The 16,966-nt window shown below is 55.0% G+C and overlaps 1 protein-coding gene across 1 annotated transcript in view; it reads right to left on the reverse strand.

Moving 5' to 3' along the window:
- Positions 1–14,192, reverse strand: part of MADCAM1 (mucosal vascular addressin cell adhesion molecule 1) — a 39,358-nt gene extending 25,166 nt beyond the window's left edge. The window contains exon 1 of the mRNA XM_086946311.1: positions 14,050–14,192. Within this exon, the coding sequence (XP_086802437.1) occupies positions 14,050–14,104 (55 nt within the window). The 5' untranslated portion in view covers positions 14,105–14,192. The remainder of the gene's footprint in view (positions 1–14,049) is intronic.
- Positions 14,193–16,966: the final 2,774 nt, after the last annotated feature.

The raw sequence follows: 16,966 nt of genomic DNA on the forward strand, positions 1-16,966 counted from the left end.
AGCCTCCGGCTGATGAAGGCCACGGGTTGATCAAGGCCTTCGGTGTTCACTTGGGACAGGACCGCCCCAATGCCCTGGTCGGAGGCGTCCGTCTGGACGAGGAACTCCCGGCTGTAGTCGGGGGCCTGGAGCACAGGAGCGGAACACATGGCGGCCTTCAATTGTTCGAATGCCGTTTGACACTCTGGGGTCCAGTTCACTTTCTTTGGTTGAGTCTTTGACGTGAGTTCCGTGAGAGGCCCCACTATGGTTCCATAGTCTTTTACAAACCTTCGGTAATAGCCTGTGAGGCCCAGGAATGCTCGTACCTCGGTTTGGGTGATAGGGGGCTGCCAGTCCTGGATGGCAGCAATTTTTAGCTGTAGAGGGGCCACTAGGCCGCTTCCCACCTGGTGCCCGAGGTAGGTCACAGACCCTTGTCCAATTTGACATTTGCTGGCCTTGATCGTGAGGCCAGCTCGTTGAAGGGCTTGCAGCACTGCTCGGAGGTGGTGGAGGTGTTCGGTCCAGTGGTGGCTGTACACAGCGATGTCGTCTAGGTAGGCGGCGCTGAACCCTTCGAGCCCCGCCAGGACTTTATTGACGAGCCGTTGGAAAGTCGCTGGTGCATTTTTCAGGCCGAAAGGCATGACCGTAAAATGATAGTGGCCATCGGGGGTGGAGAAGGCAGAACGTTCCTGTGCTCGGGGTGTGAGGCCGATCTGCCAATAACCTGCTGTCAGGTCGAAGATGCTGAGGTAGCGGGCAGCTCCCATTCGGTCGACCAGTTCATCTGCCCGGGGGATGGGATGTGCGTCCGTCCGGGTGACCTCATTCAGGCCCCGGTAGTCGACACAGAACCGGAGTTCTGGGGTGGTTCCGGGGGCGGCTGCTTTGGGGACCAGCACGACCGGGCTGGCCCATGGACTGTCTGAGGGCTCGATGACCCCGAGCGTGAGCATCTTGGCCACTTCCGCCTGGATGCAGGCCCGTACCCGATCAGGTACGCGGTAGGCCCGGTGGCGGATAGGAGGGCTATCTCCGGTGTCCACATCGTGCACACACCAGGACGTGACACCTGGGGTGAGGGAGAACAGGCTGGCGAACTGTGACAGGAGGGCTTGGCACTCTTGGCGTTGTTCTCTGGTGAGGGTCTCCGAGAGGCGGACCCCATCTACGGAGCCGTCTTGCTCCTGGGTCCGCAGGAGGTCAGGGAGAGGCTCGGAGTCGTCTTCAGCCCCGTTGTCTGTGGCCATCAGTAGGCTGAGTTCGGTTCGTGCAAAGTGAGGTTTCAGCCTGTTGGTGTGGAGGACCCGGAGTGGGTTCCGGGAGGACCCCATATCGATCAGATAGGTGGCAGGGCCCTTGCGCTCGATCACCTTGAAGGGCCCCGTCCATTTGTCTTGGAGAGCGCAAGGTTCTGTGGGGGACATTACCCATACTTGTTGCCCCGGCTCGAATTCAATGGATGAGGCGTTCTGGTCATACCATTTTTTCATATCCTCTTGACTGGCCTCTAGGTTGACTTTTGCTAGGTCTCTGAACCGCTGTGACTGGTTGCGGAGGGTGAGGAGGTACCGGAAGACGTCTGGAGGGTTCCTGGCCGGAGGCATCTCCCAGCCTTCTTTGATCAGGCTGAGCGGCCCCCGCACTGGGTGCCCGTATAGCAGTTCAAATGGGCTGAAGCCTAGTGATTTTTGTGGGACCTCCCGGTAGGCGAAGAGGAGGCACGGCAGCAGTACATCCCACTGGCGACGGAGGGGCTCTTCCAATCCCCCGATCATCCCTTTTAGTGTGCGGTTGAACCGCTCAACCAGTCCGTTCCCTTGGGGGTGATAGGGGGTCGTGAATCGGTAGGTGACCCCACACTGTTGCCAGAGTGATTTCATGTATTTAGAAATAAAGTTCGTGCCTCTGTCGCTGACGACTTCTCGGGGGAACCCCACACGGGAGAAGATCCCCATCAGGGCCCGGCCGACCACTGGGGCTGTCACGGTTCGGAGAGGTATAGCCTCAGGGTAGCGGGTGGCGTGGTCCACCAGCACCAGAATAAAGCGATGGCCTTGTTTTGTACGCGGGTCTAGGGGTCCCACAATGTCTATTCCGACCCTCTCAAATGGGGTCGTGACTACTGGAAAGGGTTGCAAGGGGGCCTTTAGTTTGCGGCCGCTCTTCCCACTGGCTTGGCACGTGGGGCAAGATCGGCAATGCTGGTGCACATCGTTTCTCATTTTGGGCCAGAAGAAGTGGGTCACTAGGCGGCTGTAAGTTTTATCTTGTCCGAGGTGCCCTGCCAGGGGGACATCGTGGGCCAAATTTAACAGGAAGTCTCTGAAACGGAGGGGTACCGCTAGTACTCTGTTGGCCCCCAGCTCGGCGATTCTTTGCTCGCTGTACAGTAGATCATTGTCCCAGTAGACCCAATGAGTTCCGGAAGTATCCCCTGCGCCTTGGGCGAGCGCTTGTTGGCGGAGTCCCTCTAGGGAGGGACAGGTCTTCTGCTCCCGGCGAAATTGTTCTTGGGTGGGTCCCCCCTCTTGGGCCCACTGGTCAAGGTTAGCGATGTCGGAAGGTTGAGCAGGTTCGAGGGGGGTGTCAGGGTCGGTGGTCTCGGCTGGGGCGACCGGAGGCGGCGGCGCCGGCCATTCTGGTTCTTCTGGGTGAGGGTTGGCCCGGGCGGCCATGGACCGGGTGGTGACGCACGCCCAGTCCGGGACGCCTAACATCCCCAAGTGTTCTTTTCGCTCCACGGCTGCCCACGGGGAGCTCTCCAGGTCATTTCCGAGTAGGCAGTCCACGGGGGAGTCGTCTCGGACCGTCACCTTCAGCATGCCGGAGACCCCCCCCCACTCAAAGGGGACGCAGGCCATCCGACACAGACTTTCCGAGTTGTCGGCTGATCGCACAGGGCAGAGGGTGTTCGGTAGATATTGTTCTGGGGTCACCAGGTGACAGCGGACGGCTGTCACACTGGCCCCGGTGTCTCGAAGGGCTTCGGCCCGTTGTCCATTGATGCTTACCCATTGGCTGTACTTCTGGGTGTTAGCGGGTAGGGGGACCCGCGGGACCATGTCTCTTCCCCCTAAGCACGCGAGAGTCATGGCGGCTGGCTCCCACTCTTGATACTCTTGCTGGTCTGTTTCTTGTTCCTCGGGGATCTGTTCTTCCCCTAGTGCCGCGGCGGCCATTTGGCGGGGTTTTGGACTCTGATACTGCGGGCAGCTTGGGTCATTTGCATAGTGGCCGACTCGCTGGCATCGGTGACATGTGACATTGGCTCTGTACCCCGGTCGCGCCGGGGTGCTGCCCCGGTTGGCCGGGGGGGTGGTGCTGGCAGCGGGGGCGGCCGGAGTGTTGTCTCTCCCTCGTCCTTGGCCCCCTCCCCCTCCTCTCGGTCGGTGGTGTCCATTGTTGTTCCTGTTTTGCTCGTAGGACCCATTCCGGCCCACTCTGGTTATCTCCCACCGGTCAGCTTCGGCTGCGAGCTGCCGGGGATCGGTCAACTTGCTGTCGAGGAGGTGTTGGCGTAGTTCGATGAAGCAATTGTTGGACAGATGCTCCCATACCATCAGATTGAACAGCTGCTCGTATGTCGTGACGTTGTTTCCTTTGATCCAGCCTTCGAAAGCTCTGCTAAAGTACGTTACATAGTCCACCCAAGTTGTACCCGGGATGCGTGTGCAGTCTCGGAACCTCTGGCGGTACATCTCGGGCGTGAGACCATAGCGGGTGAGGAGGGCCGCTTTCATATGGTCGTAGGAGGTCATCTGGTGGTCTGGGAGCTGTAACAGGGTATCGCGGCCCTCATTGAGGAATCTGCCCCATAGGCCGGCACCCCAGTCGGTTCTATCGATCCGGTGCGCAGTCATAGCGATTTCATAGGCCTTAAACCATTGTTGGATGTCGTCCTCTCGGAAATATTCTCGGACCACATCCTTGGGGATGTGTACTTTTTTCTCCGCGGTCCCCGGGGTGTGTGGTCTCTCGGGCACCCCTAACTCTTTATTCTGTTTGCGCAGGTTGATCTCGGCTATGTTCCGTTCGTGCTCGTACGCCAGTTTCTTTTCCTCGAGCTCCCTTTGTCTCTGTTTCTCTTCTCTTTCTTCTCGGAGACGTAGGTGCTCTAAGTTGATTTTTTGTTCGGCCAACTTGAGTTCTATTTCCATCTTGAGTCGGGCCATTTCTAGCTCGTGTAGTCGGATTTTTTCTCTTTCTTGGATCTCGTCTTGCGGGAGACCGGTTCTTTGCCCTTCAGGGGCTGTGGTGGTTTGCTCAGGGGCTTCGGTATCCCCGGTCTCTGCCCAAGATTGTAGGGCATGTTTAAAATCGTCCTTGGTGCTTAGTCCGGTGGTAGCGATACCTAGTTCGATGCAGAACTGCTTTAGTTCACGGTGGCTGTACTCCTCTAGTTTTTCCATTTGGAACTTCTCGGTTGATCCGCTTTCTTTAGTTGTCATTATGGTTCGTTGTGGGGTGAGCTATTTTCTGTACGTTATGCGGTGATTCGAATCGCGCCGCTGGCCACCAATGTTAGACGGACCGGGAGGGTCGGCCGAGGTACGGGGAGAGGTCTCCAGGGAGAGCCGTCTCCAACGACTGTACAGATGAATAACTTCCCCCCCACAGACGGACACCACACAAGACTGAAGGTTAACGAGACTTTATATGCAATTCTTAGGTTACGATGATATGGTACAAGGAGGTCTGGACTCAGGGGTCCCCTCTAGCTTAGTCTTTGGTTGAGGAAAAGGGTAGCGGGACAGTCTTTAGTTACCGGTGAGTCCAAAAATAGCTCTCAATCCTTGAGCTCGGCGTTCTTGATGATCGGGCCGTGGAGGAGCCAAGCAGGTCCCGAGATGGTCGGATGAAAGATGACGGTCCGCGGCGGAGCCTGCAGGTCCCGATGAAGATGACGGTTACAACGGTCCGCGGCCACGCCAGCAGATCCGGACGACGATGAAGGATGAAGGTTACGACGGCTGTGGCAGCGCCAACAGGCAGGATGATGGTGCACAGAACAGAGCTACGGCAGCGCCAGTAGTCTGTTCAGGATGAGTTCCTCTTTACGTCTCTCGACTCCAAGATACAACTGCCTTCCTGCTCTGGAGCTGCCCCAGTTATAGGGCTGGCGTGCTTTGATGTCCGGACCCTCGCACTTGGAGGTCGGGGGTCCGGGATGCGGGATTCCAGACACCCAGCAGGGGGGTGGAGCCAGCGCCCGGGGAGGCGATGGGCGAGCGGCACTTGGCGGGGGGAGCCATCGACACCTCTTTCTCCCATTGACTTGCCAAGTAGCCCGCTCACCTCCTGGGTGGATGGTGGTGCCGAGATGTCTGAGGCCGGGCCAGGCCCAGGGTCGGGGTCGATCGGGGGCCAGGCGACCTCGTGGTGAAGTGTCCAAGATGGCGGTTCAGGTTGGCCGCGTGGGCCGGCAGGGGATCGGGCCCACGAGGTTAGCTTGCCTCGCAGGCAGGGGCCCTGAGAGGGCAGCAGGTGTACAATGATGATGCGTGGTACTGTCGTGGCGGCTCTCGGGCCTGGTTGGGCTGGGGGAGAGCGGCCCTTCATGTGGCCTGTCCAACAGTTAGGCAACACAGAGGGATAGGCAACACAGAGGGTTAGGCAACACAGAGGGTTAGGCAACACAGAGGGTTAGGCAACACAGAGGGTTAGGCAACACAGAGGGTTAGGCGACACGGAGGGTTAGGCGACACAGAATGTTAGGCGACACAGAGTGTTAGGCGACACAGAGTGTTAGGCAAAACAGAGGGTTAGGCAATGGGGTTAGGCAACACAGAGGGTTAGGCGACACAGAGGGTTAGGCGACACAGAGTGTTAGGCAACATGGAGGGTAGGCAACATGGAGGGTAGGCAACACTGAGGGTAGGCAAAATGGAGGGTAGGCAACATGAAGGATGGGTGGGCCAGCGGTGAGCCCCACGGAGGGTGGGTGGGCGTTCGGCAACACTAAGGGTGGGAGGTATCACGGAGAATGTGTGGGCGGGCAGAAGTCAACACAAGTGGGTGGGTGTTCGGCAGGCAACACAGAGGGTGGGTGTGGGGTAGGTAACACAGGGTGGGTGGGTAGTAGGCAACACAGAGGGTGTGTGGGCGAGAGGCAACACAGAGTGGGTAGGTGGGCAATAGGCAACACATTGAACGAGAGGCAACACATTGGGCAAGAGGAAACACGGAGGGTGGGTGGGTGTACAAGAGGCAACACGGAGGGTGGCTGGGTGAGAGGCAGCATGCAGGGTGGGTGGGTGGGTGTATGGAGGTATGAGAGGAGAGCTGGTGAATACATTTTGCTTCTGTTTAGCTCTTGGGTTTCTCGCTGCTGGGTATTAGTGTGAAGTTTCCATGCTAAGACTATGCTGAAAAATGTTTGAACTGAAGAACGCGGTGATTTAACATTGAATCCCGGCGCGCACGAATCAATCAAAAGGTGTGATTCTCTGCAAAAGGCCCTAACTCTCTGTAGGCCCCAGTGTTAGCCAAAATATGGAGGGTTTATAAACGAGCTGACCATATTGCAGCTGTGGGACACACTGGACGCTTACATTTTTGTTTATTTAGAGAGAAGTCCCAGTTTTAATGTTGTTAACCACTTTTTAAAACAAACAGATATCAATTCAATATTTACCATGTAAAACCTTCTCTTTAAAAAATAAATGGATCTGTAACCTAAGGTGAAAAGTGGCAGGTATCATCCGAGTGATGATATCCAAGGGGACAAAGAACCGGTGAGATAAGGTGATGAAAAGAACTAATGCTGTCATCAGTGAAAAAGAGAAAGTATAAAGGCATGCAAATAGGATAAAAGCAAGCCTTCAGTTCGGGCGAAGGAAAGACAAGTGGGGGCATTCCAGTATTAAATGTTATTAGTAAACACAGTGTGGCTTTCTTGTGATCCATTGTTATTAATGCTGAAGCGATTGTTAACTACGGGGCGCGCGGGGGGTCGTCTCTGCAGCAGCTGACATGAGGCACACGCCTGCGGCCAGGTGACAGTGGGTGGTCTGCGGTGGGCCCTCCAGCAGCAAGCAGCAGCACAGCGACATCTGCAGGCGACGGCCCCAATGTAGGAGAAGGAGGGGAAGCCTGCTGTACCTGAAGGTGGGCAGTGCGGGGCTGGTTGAGGTCGCAAAGCATGGGAGGCCCCCGGGTGACCAGTGATGAAAGAGAGGCTGCCCCCGGGGCGGAGCAGGACTTCGGCAGCGGCCCAGCTGGGAGGAGGCTATGTGGCCTTCCGACCGAGTGTGAGAACCTGAGGCGGGACCACCTCTAAGTAGGACTGCTGGTGGGCCTCTATATGTCTCGACAGCAATGCTGCGCATTGGCAGTACGAGACCTAATGAATGAGGGCTCAGGGGACAAGAGGAACTGGCAAATGTCAGCACAGTAACCTTTGAACTTCCTCAGACTACCTTTAGGAAAACCTCAGCAGAAAGCCCTTCCCCGGGAAGGGTTAAAATCTGAAGCACTTCAGAGGCGATGAGAATCGCTTTTACAGAAATTCAATGAGACAGGTACAATCTTTCAAAGATATCCGTAGTTTATTCGTGGATTTATTTTTCCGTATTACTTCATATGAAACGTAAATGTTTAATCCTTGTAAGGACAGTTCATCACATGTGTTTAACCCTTTCGATGCTGATGATGAGCTCAGCTCGTCATCACCCACGGGTGGCGTGTGCTGATGACGAGCTGAGCTCGTCATGTATCGTGGAAGAGGGAAAACAGCCGCACAGCGCAAAAATCGCCGCAGCATCGATGCGGTTAAGTGATTACACTTTGAAACGACCAAATGCTCTTCCTCAGGGGGGAATTTTCTGGGAAGTTAAACAAATAAATTACGTGCCTGAATCCATCCCACTCATTCCATCTTTCATCCACCCACGCATTCCTTCACCCGCCCACTCATTCCATCTTTCATCCACCCATGCATTCCTTCACCCGTCCACCCATCCTTTTACCCGCCCACTCATTCCATCTTTAATCCATCCACGCATTCCTTCACCCATCCACCCATCCTTTTACCCGCCCACTCATTCCATCTTTCATCCACCCATGCATTCTTTCACACATCCTGTCACCCCTCCTTTTACCCGCCCACTTATTCCATCTTTCACCCACCCACGCATTCCTTCACCCGTCCGCCCATCCTTTTACCACCCACTCATTCCATCTTTCATCCACCCGCGCATTTCTTCACCCATTCTGTCACCCATCCTTTTACCCGCCCACTCATTTTATCTTTCACCCACCCACGCATTCCTTCACCCATCCACTCATCCTTTTACCCGCCCACTCGTTCCATCTTTCACCCACCAGCGCATTCCTTCACCCATCCTGTCACGCCTCCTTTTACCCGCCCACTCATTCCATCTTTCACCCATCCACGCACTCCTTTACCCGTCCGCCCATCCTTTTACCGCCCACTCATTCCATCTTTCATCCACCCGCGCATTTCTTCACCCATCCTGTCACCCCTCCTTTTACCCGCCCACTCATTCCATCTTTCAGCCACCCACGCATTCCTTCACCCGTCCACCCATCCTTTTACCCGCCCACTCATTCCATCTTTCACCCACCCACGCATTCCTTTACCCGTCCGCCGATCCTTTTACCCGCCCACTCATTCCATCTTTCATCCACCCGCGCATTCCTTCACTCATCCTGTCACCCCTCCTTTAACCCGCCCACTCATTCCATCTTTCATCCACCCGCGCATTCCTTCACCCATCCTGTCACCCCTCCTTTTACCGCCCACTCATTCCATCTTTCACCCACCCACGCATTCCTTCACCCATCCTGTCAACCCTCCTTTTACCCGCCCACTCATTCCATCTTTCATCCACCCATGCATTCCTTCACCCATCCTGCCACCCCTCCTTTTACCCGCCCACTCATTCCATCTTTCACCCACCCACGCATTCCTTCACCCGTCCACCCATCCTTTTACCCGCCCACTCATTCCATTTTTCATCCACCCACGCATTCCTTCACCCATCCTGTCACCCATCCTTTTACCCGCCCACTCATTCCATCTTTTACCCACCCACGCATTCCTATACCCGTCCACCCATCCTGTTACCCGCCCACTCATTCCATCTTTCCTCCACCCGCGCATTCCTTCACCCATCCTGTCACCCCTCCTTTTACCCGCCCACTCATTCCATCTTTCATCCACCCACGCATTCCTTCACCCATCCTTTTACCCGCCCACTCATTCCATCTTTCACCCACCCATGCATTCCTTCACCCATCCTGTCACCCCTCCTTTTACCCACCCACTTATTCCATCTTTCACCCACCCACGCATTCCTTCACCCGTCCACCCATCCTTTTACCCGCCCACTCATTCCATCTTTCATCCACCCATGCATTCCTTCACCCATCCTGTCACCCCTCTTTTTACCCGCCCACTCATTCCATCTTTCATCCAACCACGCATTCCTTCACCCATCCTATCACCCCTCCTTTTACCCGCCCACTCATTCCATCTTTCACCCACCAGCGCATTTCTTCACCCATCCTGTCACCCCTCCTTTTACCCGCCCACTCATTCCATCTTTCATCCACCCACGCATTCCTTCACCCATCCTGTCACCCCTCCTTTTACCCGCCCACTCATTCCATCTTTCACCCACCCACGCATTACTTCACCCGTTCGCCCATCCTTTTAACCGCCCACTCATTCCATTTTTCATCCACCCACACATTCCTTCACCCATCCTGTCACCCATATTTTTACCCGCCCACTCATTCCATCTTTCATCCACCCACGCATTCCTTCACCCATCCTGTCACCCATCCTTTTACCCGCCCACTCATTCCATCTTTCACCCACCCACGCATTCCTTCACCCATCCTGTCACCCCTCCTTTTACCCGCCCACTTATTCCATCTTTTACCCACCCACGCATTCCTTCACCTGTCCACCCATCCTTTTACCCGCCCACTCATTCCATCTTCATCCACCCATGCATTCCTTCACCCATCCTGTCACCCCTCTTTTTACCCGCCCACTCATTCCATCTTTCATCCACCCACGCATTCCTTCACCCATCCTGTCACCCCTCCTTTTACCCGCCCACTGATTCCATCTTTCACCCACCAACGCATTCCTTCACCCATCCTGTCACCCCTCCTTTTACCCGCCCACTCATTCCATCTTTCATCCACCCACGCATTCCTTCACCCATCCTGTCACCCCTCCTTTTACCCGCCCACTCATTCCATCTTTCATCCACCCACGCATTCCTTCACCCATCCTGTCACCCCTCCTTTTACCCGCCCACTCATTCCATCTTTCATCCACCCACGCATTACTTTACCCGTTCGTCCATCCTTTTACCCACCCACTCATTCCATCTTTCATCCACCCACGCATTCCTTCACCCATCCTGTCACCCATCCTTTTACCCGCCCACTCATTCCATCTTTCACCCACCCGCGCATTCCTTCACCCATCCTGTCACCCCTCCTTTTACCCGCCCACTCATTCCATCTTTCACCCACCCACGCATTCCTTCACCCATCCTGTCACCCCTCCTTTTACCCGCCCACTCATTCCATCTTTCACCCACCCGCGCTTTCATTCACCCATCTTGTCACCCCTCCTTTTACCCGCCCACTCATTCCATCTTTCATCCACCCACGCATTCCTTCACCCATCCTGTCACCCCTCCTTTTACCCGCCCACTCATTCCATCTTTCATCCACCCACGCATTCCTTAACCCATCCTGTCACCCCTCCTTTTACCCGCCCACTCATTCCATCTTTCACCCACCCACGCATTCCTATACCCGTCCACCCATCCTTTTACCCGCCCACTCATTCCATCTTTCCTCCACCCATGCATTCCTTCACTCATCCTGTCACCCATCCTTTTACCCGCCCACTCATTCCATCTTTCACCCACCCACGCATTCCTTCACCCATCCTGTCACCCCTCCTTTTACCCGCCCACTTATTCCATCTTTCACCCACCCACGCATTCCTTCACCTGTCCACCCATCCTTTTACCCGCCCACTCATTCCATCTTCATCCACCCATGCATTCCTTCACCCATCCTGTCACCCCTCTTTTTACCCGTCCACTCATTCCATCTTTCATCCACCCACGAATTCCTTCACCCATCCTGTCACCCCTCCTTTTACCCACCCACTCATTCCATCTTTCACCCACCAGCGCATTCCTTCACCCATCCTGTCACCCCTCCTTTTACCCGCCCACTCATTCCATCTTTCATCCACCCACGCATTCCTTCACCCATCCTGTCACCCCTCCTTTTACCCACCCACTCATTCCATCTTTTCCACACACGCATTCCTTCACCCATCCTGTCACCCCTCCTTTTACCCGCCCACTCATTCCATCTTTTCCACACACGCATTCCTTCACCCATCCTGTCACCCCTCCTTTTACCCGCCCACTCATTCCATCTTTTCCACACACGCATTCCTTCACCCATCCTGTCACCCCTCCTTTTACCCGCCCACTCATTCCATCTTTCACCCACCCACGCATTACTTCACCCGTTCGCCCATCCTTTTACCCACCCACTCATTCCATCTTTCATCCACCCACGCATTCCTTCACCCATCCTGTTGCCCATCCTTTTACCTGCCCACTCATTCCATCTTTCACCCACCCGCGCATTCCTTCACCCATCCTGTCACCCCTCCTTTTACCCGCCCACTCATTCCATCGTTCACCCACCCACGCATTCCTTCACCCATCCTGTCGCCCATCCTTTTACCCACCCACTCATTCCATCTTTCACCCACCCGCGCATTCCTTCACCCATCCTGTCACCCCTCCTTTTACCCTCCCACTCATTCCATCTTTCATCCACCCACGCATTCCTTCACCCATCCTGTCACCCCTCCTTTTACCCGCCCACTCATTCCATCTTTCATCCACCCACACATTCCTTCACCCATCCTGTCACCCCTCCTTTTACCCGCCCACTCATTCCATCTTTCACCCACCCACACATTCCTTCACCCATCCTGTCACCCCTCCTTTTACCCGCCCACTCATTCCATCTTTCATCCACCCACGCATTCCTTCACCCATCCTGTCACCCCTCCTTTTACCCGCCACTCATTCCATCTTTCACCCACCCACGCATTCCTTCACCCGTCCACACCTCCTTTCACCCACCCGCACATTCCTTCACCCGTCCACCCCTCCTTTCACCCAGCCGCGCATTCCTTCACCCGTCCACCCCTCCTTTCACCCACCCACGCATTCCTTCACCCGTCCACACCTCCTTTCACCCACCCGCACATTCCTTCACCCGTCCACCCCTCCTTTCACCCAGCCGCGTATTCCTTCACCCGTCCACCCCTCCTTTCACCCAGCCGTGATTCCTATACCCGTCCACCCCTCCTTTCACCCAGCCGCGCATTCCTATACCCGTCCACCCCTCCTTTCACCCAGCCGCGCATTCCTTCACCCGTCCACCCCTCCTTTCACCCAGCCGCACATTCCTATACCCGTCCACCCCTCCTTTCACCCAGCCGCGCATTCCTATACCCGTCCACCCCTCTATTCGCCCAGCCGCGCATTCCTTCACCCGTCCACCCCTCCTTTCACCCAGCCGCGCATTCCTTCACCCGTTCACCCCTCCTTTCACCCAGCCGCGCATTCCTATACCCGTCCACCCCTCCTTTCACCCAGCCGCGCATTCCTATACCCGTCCACCCCTCCTTTCACCCACCCGCGCATTCCTTCACCCGTCCACCCCTCCTTTCACCCACCCGCGCATTCCGCGCATTCCTTCACCCGTCCACCCCTCCTTTCACCCAGCCGCGCATTCCTTCACCCGTCCACCCCTCCTTTCACCCACCCGCGCATTCCTTCACCCGTCCACTCCTCCTTTCACCCACCCGCGCATTCCTTCACCCGTCCACCCCTCCTTTCACCCAGCCGCGCATTCCTTCACCCTTCCACTCATCTGCGTCGGAGCCTGATGATGAAAATAAGTCGTGGTCGACAACCGTGTGCTCGTTGCGCTACTGTACAGGTATGTGTACCTTCAGGAGTGTGTGTGTCACGGCCACAGCGTCCATCCCTCCCTTGTCTGCTCGGATTTGTGTTCTGTTCTGTGCCTCCGCGTGCGAGGTACAGCTGTAGCTTCTGTGCGCTATGCAAACTCTAAACGTGTGTTTATATCATGTGATTCATTTTAAATGTTGGAGGTTATCTTCCACGTGTACCTGCACGCGTGACTGTTTGCCTAGCTGTGTGTTACTATATATGCTTTATTGCAGCCTTGCAGGTGTGCGCGCGCACTCGTCTGTGTGAATGCCTCTTGTATGTCACTGTGAGACTGTCTGCGTGACACGTCGATGCATCGTCAGTGGGGTCTTTGCCTCTATCGTGCCCTTTCTTGTCTCTCGTGCTCCCCTCGCCTCCTTCGGATGGATCCCTCTTAGTGCTTTGAAAAGGTCTAGCAGCGGTCGAAGCGCTACCCGTATCGCCAGGATGTACACGCACAGCATAATCGTGGTACCGTGGCAGTGCTGTGGAGCTGCAACAATGGCCGAGTATGGGAGACACGGTCAAACAACCCTTGGTGTTTGACAAAGGTTAGGAGTCATCGAGGCACTATCGTAACTACCAATATGAGATAACAACATCACTATAAAACAACCGGCAGCCGTTACTAGCGCTACGAGGCCATAACAGTGACAGAAGTGAGCTGTGCAAAGACCAAGTAACACAGCAAGAAGAGTTCCTTCATCAATCCGCCCCTCCCTCAGTACTATGATCCTTCTAAGCGCTACGCAGACAACACGACCATGACATAAGTTAACATCCGGGTAAAATGCCCGGCAGCCGTCGCTAGCGCCCCGAGGCCACACCAGTGGCAGAAGGCCTCTGTGCACAAAACAAACATGAAAAGTAGTGCGGTTTCATCCCTTCTCTGCACCCACGGCACCTTGAATAGGACTCAGCATTCTAAACGCTAGGACAGAGCGCTCAGAGGCCCTCCCTGCGGCAGAAGAGCGCTATACAGGCGGCAGATCGCACCAGTGCAAGGCGAACTCACCAGCACAGCCCAGCAGCAGCGCCAGCAGCAGGACCAGCCCGGCTTCCGGCCCCATGCCTGCAGTGTGTGCAGGCCCAGCTCCCAAAGAAAGACCGGAGCTCCTCCCGAGGAAGCGCCAAGTGCCTGCCAAGCGCCTCTGCTCCCGCCACGCGGCTGCAGGCTCTGCCGCCACTTTTATTCACTCCAGGGGAGGAAAAGAGAAGACAACAAAGCGCCTCCTTCCCAGCACGCTGAAGGAGGGGTATTTCCAAAGGGGGATTCCTGGCCATCAGAAGACAGGCTGAGATGAACCCTTCACCGCCCAGCAGGGTCAGACCCCAGGTCATTCGAAGAAATATGGATAGCCCCACAGAGCTCGAGGACTGCCTTCGAGCCATAATCAGGCGGATGATGAAGACAGAGATAATGCTAACAGTACCGGCCTCCCGCCAGAAGGATGAAGGAATTCAAGGCCCTCAGACAACTTCAGCAGAAGTTAGAAACCGAGCACTAGCCGTGGATTCTGACCGGTCCTGGACTCCGCACGCGGACAGCATCACAGAGGGAGCCTCCTGCACAAGGAACACACTGCGCAGGGGCGACACAGGCCCCCGTGATGCAGGGGGCCCCGAGCTCCAGGGGCCCACTCAGCACAGCACCCTGGCCCGGTGAGCTCTTGATTGAGCCCGGAGGGAGCCCCTCGTCGCACCTTGCAGGGAGGCCCCCTCAAGTTTCATTACGCCAGAGGCATAGTGCCAATATCGGCCCGGTCACCAACCCCCCAAATAAACATGTTGCACATAAATACATAAATAAACAGACAAGACAACTTGTTGTTGGGAAAAAGTAGCTGCAGGTTTATTAGCATAACTTATGCCAAAACATGGTGGGTTATCTTAAAGACGATCCAAAGGCAAGCCGCCCCTCGCAGCTTGTCACCTGATAGGCCAAGTAGCCGCGGCCTTGGCCAGACGGTGCTTAGCGGTTGTGGTGAGAGGATAGCCCCTCCCCTGTCTGGTGAACCATTGGTCCACCCTCTTGCTCACACCCCCCCCCCCCCACCGAGGGGCGGAGCGTTCAAGCGACCCCCGGTTGTCCAGGTTACCAACCGCCCGTAGGATAACGGGGCGCCGTCGCACCCCAGGGTCCACCACACAGATCTCCCGGGGATATTGGGCTTCAGCACCCTTTGTGCTTCTGCATAGGGTACTCCTGAGTACCTTTCGCCTCTGGATCATCCTGTAACTCCTCCACAGCCCTGGATGTGGCGACCGTCACAGACAGGGCCCCCCCACCTGAGCTAACCTTCCTAGACGCAGCCTGCTGAAAGAAGGGCATCCTGAATGTCCAACAGGAATAAATCCATGCCTACTCTGGAGAGGTGGACTCCTTCTTCGTCAAAGTATCCTGTGGATTTGGCGTGAAGTTCCCCATGCCTGATGAAGCCAAAGCCCATCAGCTCCGCAAATTTACTCATAGCGCAGTTCACTTTCCTTCACGCCGCTTCTAGTGCTTGCCCAGAGCGAGCCCCGATCCAAATCCTGCGTGGTGTGATCTCTGACCACCACAGCTCACAAGATCCTAATAAGTTGCTAATCTTGGAAATGTTCACTTTCATGTCCCTCAGAAGGAACCTTTTACCTAAGATAGGCAAGTCATTCCCTCCCAGGTGCAGGATAAGCACGTCTGGGGGGTGGGGTTCCCCTGTAATTCTTGTTTTAGAATGCCCAGCACCCCATTCCAACGCAAGCCATTGATTCCGCGCCATACAAATTGAGTTTTGCTAAACCCATGATTCCACTTCCTGCTTTCAGCCCACAGAGCCAACTTGGAGACACCCTCGTGGCCCAGCACCCAGACCGTGGTTCCTGGTAAATAAAGAGAAGTGTTGACCGTAATTACTTTTATTAAAACATGCATATAAAACACACTGGCATAAAAAACCACACTGCAAAATATACAGAGCAAAACTCAGTTTGTGGGACACGGCCAAGAGTGCCCAAAATTACAAGCTACTGTCTACAGTCCCAACACAAAACCTTCACAAATTTTTTTGCAATCTCTGAGAACTACTTGCTGTTATCTGGTCTGATATACCTCTTTATGACAGTCTGAGGTCCATCTCCCTAATTGTTTAATGCCCTCTACTTGAACCCCTTTAGAGAATGCAGTGGTAGCTGCATCTATGCGGAAAGAGTGAGTGCCGAACTGTTTGCCCCGAGTAGAAACACCTGCCAAAAACAAACATGCATGCCTGACATGTTCCACTTGATATTTAGTGAGCGGCGTGCCATCTGAATGCAAGAGGAGATAACTATCACTAGACGGGCGGATGGCTAGGTAAGGCGCCAGGAGGCTCACTGGGCAAAATTTGGGCGAGACTAGGCTTTGTAACCAAAACTCTATCCCCCTTCCCTGCTGGTCAGTTTTGGATTGACGCAGGGTGATCTTGAGAGCATCACATATTACCAACACATCCTGCAGTAACATTGCTACACCTGACGTGTCATTCTTAGATTTGGCAACCAGCTCGTAGATCCTAAAAGCGCCAAAGAAAGCTAAACTGAAAGCAGATGCGAACAAAGCAGTCTCGTAAACAGAAGAAGTAACCTGAGGCAAACACAAGATCATTCTTTGGAGTGTTATGAAATCAATGGGCGATCTGTTGTCGAGCACTTTGGGTTCACCTCTAGCCCACCCCTTTAAAGCTGCCCTGATAACAAAGGCCCTTGTAGGGTCAGCCTGCCTCTTCAACCTAGCATTGTGGCTAATGGCTGCTAGGTGGCATGATATCCAAGAGTGGCTCTTTTTGTTATCTTTGGCCCATAGGATGAAGGCCTAGACTTTCAACTCCGCGGCTGCCCCAGAGTCCTCCCACGAACCCACAGTGGCACATTTTTTCACACATGCTTTGTATCTTTTGTTAGTGTTCGGTGCC

Source organism: Lissotriton vulgaris, chromosome 12 (genome assembly GCF_964263255.1).
Source record: "Lissotriton vulgaris chromosome 12, aLisVul1.2, whole genome shotgun sequence".
Taxonomy (NCBI): domain Eukaryota; kingdom Metazoa; phylum Chordata; class Amphibia; order Caudata; family Salamandridae; genus Lissotriton; species Lissotriton vulgaris.